The sequence below is a fragment of the Phalacrocorax carbo genome, chromosome 1, assembly GCF_963921805.1.
Source record: "Phalacrocorax carbo chromosome 1, bPhaCar2.1, whole genome shotgun sequence".
Classification (NCBI taxonomy): domain Eukaryota; kingdom Metazoa; phylum Chordata; class Aves; order Suliformes; family Phalacrocoracidae; genus Phalacrocorax; species Phalacrocorax carbo.
The window spans coordinates 145,432,334-145,445,757 of record NC_087513.1 but is presented as its reverse complement, the minus strand read 5'-3'; the positions used below and the strand labels follow the sequence as shown (position 1 = coordinate 145,445,757).

At 37.8% G+C, this 13,424-nt stretch overlaps 1 protein-coding gene across 7 annotated transcripts in view; it reads right to left on the bottom strand.

Moving 5' to 3' along the window:
- The window catches only part of UBE3A (ubiquitin protein ligase E3A), a 54,875-nt gene that overhangs the window by 25,126 nt on the left and 16,325 nt on the right, over window positions 1-13,424 (bottom strand). For 6 of the 7 annotated variants that reach the window (XM_064438431.1, XM_064438449.1, XM_064438422.1 and 3 more), the window contains one exon: window positions 10,173-10,217. In XM_064438431.1, the coding sequence (XP_064294501.1) occupies window positions 10,173-10,217 (45 nt within the window). Of the gene's footprint in view, window positions 1-10,172; window positions 10,218-12,967; window positions 13,049-13,424 lie in introns of all 7 variants that reach the window. The other variant, XM_064438454.1, reaches the window with a different exon arrangement.

Genomic DNA, 13,424 nt, shown 5'->3' with positions numbered 1-13,424 from the left:
TTTCAGCTTTACATCCTAGTGTTACAGTGGATGCAATCTTGTTCAGTTCTGAATAATCTCAATTGTTGCTGCAAAAGAGCAATTTAGATGCAAAGCAAGGCTGGAAGTGAAATGGAACTGGATCTCATACAGGTGATTTAGCCTGATGTATAGTACTGAGGTATGGTTGCCACTGACAGAGGGAAAAGGCATGAAATACAAATGATCTAGGCATTTATTTAGTATTGCTATGAATACTACACCAATAGGATATAAACCCTTTAAAAATGTAAACCAGTTTTTAAACAAGATTCCAGGTAAGTTATCTGATATTTAGTCTATTTAAATACATAGGAAAAAATATTCCTTGGTTAATTAAACTGATGACAAAACCATAATTAAAAGATGAGCTCAAGTCTGAATATACCTCTCCTCAGCTTACTAAGGTATATGGTTCTCTAAAAAAAAGCTATTTGCCAAACCCTCCCCTTTCTCCTGCAATCGTACATGGCAAGTATGTATTTTGAAGAATTATGACTGTATTGTTATAGAAGTCAACGCGCTCAGTACTATATATACACACAAAAGAAAATTTAACTGGCCAATTAATAAGGCTATGGACTTTTACAGAAACATGCAAATAGTAAAGAAATCGCTCAAAAACTGCAGGTAATTGGGACAGAAGACACTACATGCGGCACCAAGAGCACCATATTTCATCACATTTTGGAAATGAACCACCAAACCCTCACTTCATTTAAGAAAATGAATTATTAATGAAAAATATCAACTATGAAACATTTCAAACATTTTGATTACGTGAAACATGCAGGCTTTTTACCTAAATCTAGTGATAACAGAAATTGTGGTACTAACTTAAAAGTTGCTTTTTCCAATGTTGATGCATGCACAGATATTGCACAGAACAAGTACTTGAGAACTGAAGTGCTAGACCCACTGGTACTACTCAGCATTTGCTGCACCTAGCTGTTAATACTGGCTGGTTAAGTATCAGAGTTTGAATGCAGCTGCTTCAGAATGGAAAACATCGTCAAGTTCTGAAAGTAACTACTGAGGTGTATATTATTCAGCAATAACAACACCTTTGCTCCTTCCCTTCCACTCTTTGGCATCTCATGATCCTAGAGAAGAAAATGTTTCTAACAAAGAAAACCACTACCTCAATGTCTACCTGACCTTCCAAACACCTCAGTGAGCTCCAAGGCAAAAAAAAATTGAAGAGAAAGGTTTCCCTGGTACCTTGAGATGGAGGTGGACCATTAAAAAAAAAATAAAGCAGCACTGGCAATACTATCAAACCCACTACTGTAAAAACAGGAGTAGCTGTATTCTGATCCAGGGAAAGAGTTCTAGCCTCTCCGGTTTTTATATAAGTGGACTTAGGAAAACCCTGCCCCTCTCCATGTATGTGTAAAATTGTAAGGGGTTTTTTTTTATGTCGTCTTTCATACTTCAGCTTGCTGTATAGGGACTTCAAAAAAAAAAAAAACCCAAGTTTTTAATACAGCTTAGACCAGTACATGACTTCTTGGCATTCAGAAACAGACGTCTGATTTCATACTTTGATCATTCTTGACTTCAATCATTCCAGACCTTCAGATTTAGAGTGTGAAATATTGCCATTTCTAAACAGATAAATATATCATAGGAAAGCCCTTCTTTGTTAATACTGAATTCTTACACCTGAGCTATGGCCACCTGTCTCACCAACATGCTCTTTATTTAACTCCCTCGCATTCTCTTTTATTCTCCTATGCATTACCTTGGTGTCTTCATGAAAGCTCTTTCCCACTCAAGCTGAAACTTACTGTTCCTTTAATTTTCCTCCCTCTCTCACTGACCATGTTTTCCACAGTGCATACAAAGTGGCAGTTATTTCATATACACATTATAATTTTAACTTTACCTTTCCTCATCCCATTTTCCTTCCATCCTATTTCTGCATTGCAGTCTACATGGTGATTACATGTTTTTTGGCATATTTTAGGTGTTTTCTGACCAATGTAATACACCTACAAATGTGATATGGATTATTTCTCACAGCTGTTTTAAGTATGTGTATATATTACACATATAATTTTTGTGTGTGTTTATTTACCTGAAACAGCTGGAGATGTTATTCAGATTAAATATATTATGAAAAGCTGATACTGTGGAGAGCTGACCAGTTCCCTAAGAGAGGGCTTACATTTTCAAACTGTAGAAGTTGTTAGTCTTAAAGAGACATGCATGCCTTTCTAGCTTATGTAACATCTAGTCTGAATAAAGTTATTTCAGTGTATAAACACTGATATACTAGCAACACATTTTATCGTACTAAACACTCCACTTTAATCACGTCATATCTGAGGTGCCAGGAGACAAAGCTAAGCTTAGACTTGGCTCTAACAGTTAACTTCTGAGGGACTCAAGTCCTGCTTCCAATTTTTAACTACCAATTACTTCAAACTGTGCCATGCCTACAATAATGCTGTTTGTAAAAACGCTTTAATTTTGACTCACAGCTGTAGACTCACTGACTCAAGTTCTGTGAAATTCTATCAGAGATGGAAGGTTTGACTGAAAGAATGTATTTTTTTTTAAATTAACTACAGAAGCAAACTACCCAACAGTACTAGAACGCAATGGTATTAGAACTTCACCTCACTTCTCCCTGGCGGTTAACCCACAGACTTGACATGGCCTCAGATAAATATGTAAATAAAAAAGGTGGAAACTTAAAGTGAGGATACAGACCTGAGAAGGTAGAACAGAATTTACCGAGACTTCCACAAGAGCTACCCTCTGAGGTCCATCCGTGAAAGTGCTTACAGAGAATGCAGTTCCAAGTAAGCCAACATGTGATTCTGCAGAACAGTAAGATATTCCATACCACGTTCCCATTGAGGCACTTGAGGGATTCTTGTCACTGTCCAGTGCCAACTCCCCACATTTCTAAACTATTCAGGAAGAAGTGGAGCATACCTTCTCCATTCTCCAGAGATGAAAACTTGATCTCTTTACAATCCCCTGCTCAATTTGTATGTAGAAAACTTAAGTTCTCAGCCTGAGGCATTAAAACTCATTCATCAAGCAAGGTACTCCCTCTCCATTCTTGGCTCACATATGCAGTGAAGACTGCAGCTCCCTTTAAGTTCCTGTACAGGGATCTAGTAGAGATTAACTGGTCCCCTATAAACTCAAGGGCTAGTTTACTGTACCTGAGCAGACAGATACCTTCTAGCATAGCCAAGGCTGCAGTGACTGACTTGCATATATGTCTGTAAAGACTCACACTGTTATTGCACATCTGAGTATGAAACTGCACTCGTGTGGCTGCAGTTGTAAACATCTCACAGGCATATCCTTAAGCCTTAAGGGTAACTTCCCACACTGTGGGCCTTGTATAATCTCCTCAAGCAAAACTCACTGCTTCAGTAAAGGGGAGAGGCACCTAAAATAGACATCATCTTCCTTTCCCAAAGTCCAACAATTTCACAAGCACATTCTTCTGTTTTGTGGTTGGTTTTTTGGTTTTGTTTGTTTTTTTAAAGAGGATTCCCTGACTTACTTTTGTAGTACTTAAAGAAAAAAGAACACCTTCAGACTTTTAAATTGTTCTATAACTAACAAAAAGCCAGACAATAAGTACTTTGCATTTGTAATTGAAATGCTGCCAAAAGGGTGGTGGAGTATCACTAGAAATGTGCATCATTGAGCCTCTACCTTTCTAGATACTTAGGCAAAGATGCACTGGGCTGCATTTTGGGTTCTAAAGTAACTTTTGAATGTTTAAACCACATACAAAACAAGGGATTAAATACCCTGTTTCAAAATTTCCTACCTAAGAGCATCTAATTTGCATTTCCCAAATATCTTAAACTAAATATAGAGAAATGCTACATAAAGGAAACTTGTGAGAGAAAAATCAGATGTTGAAACATGTAAGAAATTTTAGGAAAAACTGAAGCATGTAATTCTTCAGAGCAAAGAATTTTCATCCAATTTTCAAAACTTGCCTGAAGTTAACAATATCTGCGTAAATGCACATTTTTTGCTTTAAGTTTACCTAAACTTTAGATACATATGAAGGTTTCATACTTTGTCTGGAAATACCAGTATGAAATGACATATTTCTGAACGGTTTCTGCTTAGGACACCACAACTTTTATATTATTTCTACACTGAAGTCTCACATTGCTCCAAGATGACCAATTTTAATAGGCGGAAATTTACAACAACCTGTTTTAACAAAACTATTGGGAATCCAGGAGTGCCAAAATGGTCATAGGCTGTTTTCTTTCTTAACACAAAAACACCAACAGAAGTATTACTGTGCATGGAAACTAGAGGAAAATTTATGTTTGTCTTTTGGATAGGAAAAAAACCAGGGACTACTTTTTTTAGTACTTAGCAAAACAACTTCCAGTATATCCATTAACAGACAGGAGCATAAAGAGACTTATACACCTTCAACAATTACACTACACTGTGGAAATAAGATGACCATCAGACCAAAAATTATTAAAAAAAGGTGTGCCTTATGGACGTACACCTTTGTTAAGTTAAATACTGCTTCCTGAGAGTTTCAGTTTCAAACCTTGCATGCTGGTTTTCTGTTTAGTTAGAGGAAGAGCAGCAGTGCTAGAGAATACAAGCTTCCAGTAAAAGCACTGCCCACACAGACCCTTTTCAAGTGGCTTGCACACCAAACTGCCAAATGCTCCACCCAGAGCTGGAGCCGAGCCCTCTGTTCCAGCAGTGTTGTAACACCTTTTGCCTGCCTTGGCCACTGGCACCACAGCGAATATTCATCTGCAAATGCACACGCATATGGAACTCGCATTTTCCAAACCTCGTTCTTTCCAGTGTGGTGGGCCCTGATAGCTGGAGTGCAGACTATAAACACTCTTGGACCATACTGGCTTCACCCAAGGGACCTCCCACCCCACCATGTATTCTGGATCCACTGTACCTCTGGGAACATTGTGCGCTGACAAAGCCAGGCACGGTACTTCCTCAGGAAGGGCAAACCTGAGAACAGAAGAGTTGTCCTGGCTTTATGGAGCAATGCAGAAAGACAGCTAGAGAGAGGGGGTCAAGAACACAGTCAGCACATACCTCTTGATCTTGTCTCACAGTCAAGTTACCTTACTACAGTCCTATTAGAAAAGCACCCTTCTTACTGCCCTTTCCTCTTTGGGTTATTAGTTCCAGGAGTCTATGCAGATGTCGTCATTCCACAGACCAACTGGTTTCATACACTGGTTCCTATCTGTCCTTCTTAAGGCATGCAGTGCCCTGTCACCTACGTGATCCCCTCCAACATTCAATCAGCCAAAAAACTCAGAGATGAATAATGCATCAAGTATACCCTGGCTTTTCAACCCAAGCAATTTCAGGATAAGTCCTCCATCCCCACCCCCAAACATTACAGGCCTGAAGCCACTAAATAACTGATTATGGGGAAACGATTATTAGGCAATTATTGTAGGCAATCAACATAAGTGGTAATGACTGTAGGCATACTTGACTGTTTTAAACACTACGCTCACGTTTACAGAATCAGTGCCTTTTGAAAAGGCAGGAGAAATACAGCCTTCATTAAAAAGCCCATACATTTATTTAACTACAAAGAAAAAGTAACTTGAATTACTGCTGGAATTAAGTTATTACTAAGTTCAGTACTGACTAGAAACATACAAAATCTTACTCTCTTTGAACAAATTTGTTATTCTTAGTATTTTAAAGAATATTACACAATTGTTATCAGCTGTTAAACTTCCAAAGAATGATCACGTCTAACCACACAAAACATTTCAAAGGTTCTCCAATTTTGTTTTCAATTATCAAGTAAGGAGCCCTAGGCTCTAATACTCTGTACTGGCTATGAGGCCACAATCAGACCAACTTTGTCTTTATTGGAAAGAAGTTAAATGGCAGTAACTTCACATTCTTGCAGGAATCCTTCAGTCTGTCTTTTATAGTCAGACAAAACAAATGATCAATATTTTATCAAATATTAGGCAAAATACATATTCTGAGTACCTTTCGTGTTGTATTCCCTTGGTTAAAGAAGTCCTGGCACTCAAGCAACTACAATTAAACTTGACATTGTACTCTACTGAACAAGCTTAAATTTGTCAAGTGTGGTATTTATACACTGTATTCTGACTAACAGCCCAACCAAAGAGAGGAGATTAATATTAGCACTGCAGTGAGATATCAAAAGGTACAGACAGTAACTTGGAGACACTGATTCCAGTTGTCTACTTCCAGACCACTGGAGTGTTTCAGCGGAAAGCATGATAAGAGAAACTATTTCAGACAAAAATACTGATATAAGAACAGGACTGACCATTGCAACATGTGAGACTGACCTGTGGAGAAGAAACCTAAATGCTGATTGACCCTGTACTCTCCTTGTACAACTTGAAAAAAAGAGGCCAAGTACAGGAAAGAAACAATCACACAACTCTGTTTTCAGGTTATTAAAAACTTCAGAACACTAAGTTAGGTTTCCATAGTAGCATTCTTTTACTATGCGTTCATTCTGCATGACACTGTCCTAGAAGAATTACCGTGATCACAGAGGAAACTAAGTGCAAATAACATGGATAATAAGATAAACACCTGAATTTCCAGTTTAAGAGCAGTCTATAGCATTTGTGGATTAAACAGACCCAGAGAAAAATATTGCCTCTCTAAGCTCTCTTTTTAAAATTATTTTTAACAAATAAATTTACAGCATCCTCCAAGCTCCATGGGAACCAAAGTCTAATACATTTGCTTCAGTTATATTTTCTAGTGCAAAATCTGGAATTCCTTTTCTTTCAAATCATTATAAAATTTAGTCAACTTATCTTATGGCACTTTTGCTCCTGGAAGCAAAGGTAAAACAGACACTTAATTTTAACTTAAGTAGTTGCCAAATTTAAGAAAGTAATAATCCTTGAGTGGAGTCAATGCAGTCTTATTAACTGATGAAGTTTCCTCAAGGGAATCACTGCCTGGCTAAACGATGCATTGCAATAGGCTCTGGGAAGAAATTTTTTAATTCATCCTAGACAGATCACAGTATAACAGAGTGTAAGGCTGCAGGTGTACATAAAGATACTCCTTACATCTTTTCCTTCAAGATTGGCAATAAAACAAGCAGCAAATGCTACAAAAATACCAATATGTGGCAAGGTTTGATATAGAGTTCATGATTGGCATGTCCCAGGGGTACGTTATGCAAACCCACCTGTGTTTCCAGCTATAAGGAAAGTAATTTAAGGCATTCTCTATCTAGAAAGCACTAGGATGGCATCTGAAAGTATGTATCATGAAACACTAAAACAATTACTGTAGATATTTGCAATGGTTGCAATTTGTTTTTCTGGCATATTTTGAGGCTGCTGCAGAATTTTTATTTTGCCATTCTTTCAAGGGAAACAAACGAGCTATCAAATCTATTCCAATGTGAGGTGAGTATACATCAGCTATAAAAGTAAAACTGTAACTGAACACTGGAGGTGTTCAGTGACTAAAGAGAGAGGCAAGTTTCAAAATTGCAAAGCATCCCATCTTTAAAAGCAGAAAGGAAAGATGAATGCACAGAAAGCCATTGTATCAAAATACCCAAACCTCTGCCTTGGTATGTGACAACATATAATACAGAGTGAAAATACACAAACTGATAAGAAGTCAAAATAAACAATTATGTAATTTAGTGCTAAAGAGGTTATAAGAAAGTTATACTAATTGAAGCTGAAAACTAATGCAGACCTGTGAAAGGAGCAGACAGGAGAAGACGCTGATCTTAAAAATTCAAGTACTTGAATGAATGCTAAGGAAGAGAGACTCCTAACTCGTGAGCAAGTGCCAGTATGTTCATCACGTATAGAGCCAGAATTTGAAAAGCTTGGGATAAGCAACACTTATCCATGGACAAATTTGCTGCATAAAAGTCTGAAAGAGTCAGTAGATTTTTTAAAAATTTAATTCACACACATGAAACACATGTGACTATGCTCTTGGTATAAAGCTTTGCAATGCAAGACAGAAATAAGGCAATTATATCAGCCAGCCAGGGCAAAAACAACTTAACCATTCATTGTGCAAATAACAAAACACTCATCTAAGTCCTTACTAATGAATTATAAGCATGTAAATAACATAGTTACTGTTTTAGCTCCACAGTAAGCTTGCAGGTCACGCTGTATTACCCAGCCTGCCATTCCACCTTATGTGGCAAGAGCAACTATGCAGCAGGATTGCAGAAGTTGTCTGTAATAGGTGATGTACACATCACATTGTGATGCAGTTTTTAAAAATTCAGTTTTGCAAGTATACCATGCATTAATACTGTATAACTACTACTCACACAAATCTGTGAAACCCTACAGCTTGACTGTCTTACATCTATTTTGGACAGATACCCAAAACCTACATAGTCAGGGCACCTCTGATCATCACTCGGCACCAAAAAAACCCGCCACAACAAACCAGCTTTCACGCAGAAAAGCTTACTACTGTAGATTGTTTTTTCAGGTTCAGTTTTAAAGAACATAAAACACACACACAAATAACTATCAAGCTGCTAGAAGGAAAAATAGCTGTACTGTTTTTTCCTTCTGATTTGTCATAGGTCCTTATAGAGTCTTTCTTTCCCACCAGTCAAGATCCTTGTTTCTGACACATCTTTCCTTACAATGTGTAAAAAACAGTAGTCCAGCTGACAACATCCAAAGTGGATAACAGCCAGTCTACAGCCCAATTCCCCTGGTTTGGCTAGGCCAGGGAAACAAAAGAACACAACTCAACTTGCTGCAGGAACAATAAAACATAATGCAGCAGGGGCTGCTACTGGAGCAGAAGAGACTATCCCAGATTTTTGCCCTGCAACCGCTGCCTGTAACACGTGTCCACATAGCAACAGCCGGTCATGTATCGGGTGCGGATCCCTGCAAGCTGTACTCCTAAGAAAGCAGCTAGACAGCACTCTATAACAGATGGCATGAGAGGAAAAAGCAAATTTGTCATCCCAGGAGAAATGCTCCTCCTAGTGCAAGAAAGGACTTCACTGCAGTGAATTGCTGAAGACACATGGGAAAAAGCATTCCTTGGTTCCTTCTCATCACTTTTAAGGATAGGTATACAGTCCAATGTGGAGGGGCTCACTACAGCTTTGCTTCTCCCACATTGGGCAGCTACAGCAGAGAAGTCCTGGAGCAATTCACATTACGTCCCTAGCCTGCAAAATATCCTGAAACTGGCATTCGGCCCACAGTGTGTGAAATGCTGGACCACTGGGGGGAGGATCAGACAAGTTGTTTGTGGCAGAAGAGGATGAACCCAGATCTTCTGAAGCCTCAGACAGTACCCTAACAACTGGGCTATGCTCCCTCTATTATTTTGGAACTTGTGCTGTAGGCCAGCAAAGCAGAGCTTGTGGTCTCCTTATTTGAGCTTTATGACAGGGTGGTTTGAATAGCTAGAAAAGAATCTTTGTTTGCTAACTCACAGAAGAATAAAGTCTCAAATAACTTTTTTTTTCCCTCATTCCTGCAACCCTTTCAGATTTTAAATTGAAATGGACATTTCAGTCTATCACTATCTTGCTTCTAGTTAATCTTGGCTCCTAGGCTAATGGGGACAGAACAAAATAAGGTTCAGAACTGTGAGCAAGATGCTACATGGACACTGTTCAGTGAAAGACAGCTAGTTTTCTGTTTCTAGAAGTAACTAGTATATAGATTTGCCAAATTAAGTCAGACCTTTTTTTTTCCCTTCTTAGTTCACCCATCCATCTGCCACCACAGATATTAGCAGGTATTGTGCCTTAGTACTAAAGTGTCTTCAAACCCATGCAAGATGTTAGTGAATAGCAGGTAGAAATTACACCCCTACTGTAAAGTCTGAGTACAGGCCTGAAGATTTGATACTGTATTATGCTACCATCTACTGGTTCACATTAAATTAAACCTCTGAACTTTCCCTTCAACCCATTCACCCTCAAAAAAAATCAGTTTCTACAGAAGCTTAAAGTTATTTTCCATAGCAAAACACTAACTCAACATTTTCTAATGTAATTCTACAGTTCTGCTCAGCTTCTGGTTTTTTTTTTAAGCAGGTGCAAGAGTAACTGTTACATATGTTCAAAACATTTTTAAACAAGATATACCAAACTCATCCACTCATTTACTTACATTCGGCTAGTTTCAATGTTTTCAGAGTGAGGTTCTCCTGGTGATCTGCAAATACAGATAAAATAACAATGCTTAAGGTTTGTAAGTCATTACAACATGAAGAGTTAGGAAAAGTGGGAAGTGATGACAATGTATTATTGCCACTAAAAGCATCAGCTTTTATGTACTTGCACATTTCATTTGTTTGACCAAACTCTAGAACAGTTTATAACATAAAACCTGACAATATAATTAAGCCAAATTTCTCTACGGAGGACAGCCCTTTCCCCCCACAAATTAAGCAACAGCAGTCATTTGAGGAGAGTTCCGCTGGCAGCACTTCTGTAATCAGGTTGCATAGTGCACCAGTTCTTGGCTAATTCTTCATAACCACTTCTATAACCAAAAGGTATACTCAAAGTTTATCAGTGATCAACTGTTACAAACAGATTCTCCAAACAGGTGGAGTCAAAGGAGCAGGAGCTCAGAAGCAGGTCTCAACAGAATCTCAAAACAAATTTCATGTCTTCCTCTACTCGAATTTATGGACATGATCTCACAGGCAGCTTTCTGTTTCTTCCTTCCAACCAACAGGTCAGCCAGTAATATTCAGAATTGGGTGTTATTGCGTGGCATTTTTGAACACACAAGCAGCACCTGTGTTCAGCTTGCCAACTCCCTTGACTAAATTTACAGAGTAATTTGAGTATAGTTTCATATTAACTTAAGTAGGCTAAATTATGGCTGTTTAGCTCCTCCTTATTCCCATCCTCTTCCTTATGCCAGCACTGATTCAAGAAGTTAACATTTAATGTTGTGTGGGGTTTTTTTTGTTGTTTTGTTTGGGGTTTTTTTTGTTTGTTTGGTTGTTTTTTATAGACAGATTACTTTTTTCCTCCCTTTTGGACTTCCCCTTATCCAGTAAGTTTGTAGTCAGATGAGCCAGGAGACAAGGCAGTACAAATGCAGCAGTTTTGACTTCAATCACCTTAAGCTGTCTTGAAACCATATCCCAAAGAACCTTATCCAACCCTCTCTTGGGTATATATTTTGGTACAGTTGACCAGAACTGCCACGTTGGATATACTGTGTAAGGAGTGGAAATAGAGCACAGCCACTACAGTAAAACTCTGTAGCTTACATGAACAAAAATGTCTTTCATGACAGAGCTTTCTCAAAACAAGTGAGCTAAAAATCTGCAAATAGAACTCACTTTGTAGGTTTCAACAGTTTGCTAGAGGACTTCTATTAGCACAGCTAAGCATGCTTGGCCATAGCTTTACCAGGAAAATCTTTGTTTATAGGAATGGAATATCTGAATTTCTCTATTTACTACGTGACTACACTATTCTAAACAGTGTTGCAAATCTCCACCTGTAGCATGAAACATTTCCTTTTTTCCTGTGTTTCATTGTGCTACCTTACTGGATGGTCCCTTCTACTAAAAGACCAGACCGTTCTGAATTCTCTGTTAAAGTCTTAGGTTCCTTTAACTGACATACCAGATCTTAGCAACTCTCTGGATTTTACCAAACTGTACTACATTAACAGACCCAGTGCCTAGAAAACATTTCTGGCAGACAACTTAAAATTCCTAGGCTAGCTGGATACTATGCAGTGACAGATGATGCAGAACACAGGAAGTTATTTGTTTATATTCCACTAAGCTATAAAATTCAACTGACACTAGGGTTGGAATTTACTATCCAACTAACTTTATACTCATGTTTAAAATGCAAATACCGTCTAACAGGAAAATAACAAAAACTGGCCAATCTCAAAATTTTCTCTGTTTATTCCCTCCAAATGGTGTTTCTTTTACTCATTGAAGTTCAGGACTGATGAGAATTGCTGACAAAAATAACGCTCAACAGCAAAACAAATAAAAAATTCATTTCCCTTCAACTCCGGTGACCAAAACAGGTCACTACTTAGCAGAGAGAAGAGAACCTCAATTATTTGTTTTCTAATTATTCACCTAAGCATGTAAGTTCTAGAAGCCATACAACCTGAGGAACAGTGGAAAGACAGCAGTGGCTAGCTCCTCTATTCACATCCAGACCTTCAAACCAATACCAAAGAGCTTGGAAGTTTGAGGCTGTTGCTATCTTTGTTCCAGTCATTGGAAATACAACACAATGAAGCTTTGGGTAAGAGCAGTGCTTTAGGTTGCTATGAAAATACAGTTGAACTAGTGGTGTCAAAACAAAACCATCAAGAGTATTAATCACTTTGAGCCTTTAAAATACATAGCAGTATGAAAAATTACAGAAAAAGAGCAGATCAGCATCTAAACTTAGCATGTAAAAAAGGTAGCCTGGTGATCTGCAGTCCAGACACGTAAACACAGCTATTAATTTATCCAAAATCTTTTCCTATCTTTATCATTTGTGTGAGTTTTATTTAGGCTTTGAACAGACAGTGCAGTTCAGTACATGCTATTCTGCAAAAAAGGTTCCTTCTGTAAGATGAACAATATAAGAGAAGACAAAGTTTCAGGAAAGTTCAGAAAAAATAAAACATAGCTGAGTCAAAAAAGGTTTGGTCCTCTAAAGTAAGTGGTTCTACAGAAAACATCAAATTCCTTCAGTTTTTTGTCTTCTATAACATGAGCAGACCTACTGTAACTACGATTTGCAGAATTAATGCACTAATTAACTGGATTTTAAAATGTTTCAAATTAAAATGTAAGCGCCAAATAAAATGAGCTTTCAGTACTCATTAAAACAATGTAGAAGAACAGTCTAATCACAGGAATTGTAGTTAATTGAGAAGCCCTTTATTCTGCAATACCCAACTGTTTACAAACAAGATACCTTGTTATTCCTTTGAGCAGGCAACAGTACTGAAAAACAACTATATAGTATGGCAAGATGTCCTTTCATCATGCTTAAAATCTGAAACAAGAGTTCTGTTCAGTGAAAATCTCACAGCAAATGCTCTTATAAATTTCAGCTTTGAATTAGATTGTAGATACTGATCACAAGACACCAACTAATCTGAATACTGCAGTATGAGCTAGCAAATTCAAATGGTGGCTCGCTTCCAATAACACAGGGAGCAACTTCTCCATTGTGCAAGCTACTCTTTCTACCTTCACTGTACCTCCCTAGGAGAGAAAAAACTAAAAGGTATGCAAGCCTACAAATTTTAACACAATCAAACCTCCCGGATAAATACTTTAAAAATTGAACAAATTGTTTAAATACGCTAAACAATGTATACAGAATTTCAGCATGACAGTAAAAACCACCAGAGACTTTTAAGCAATAG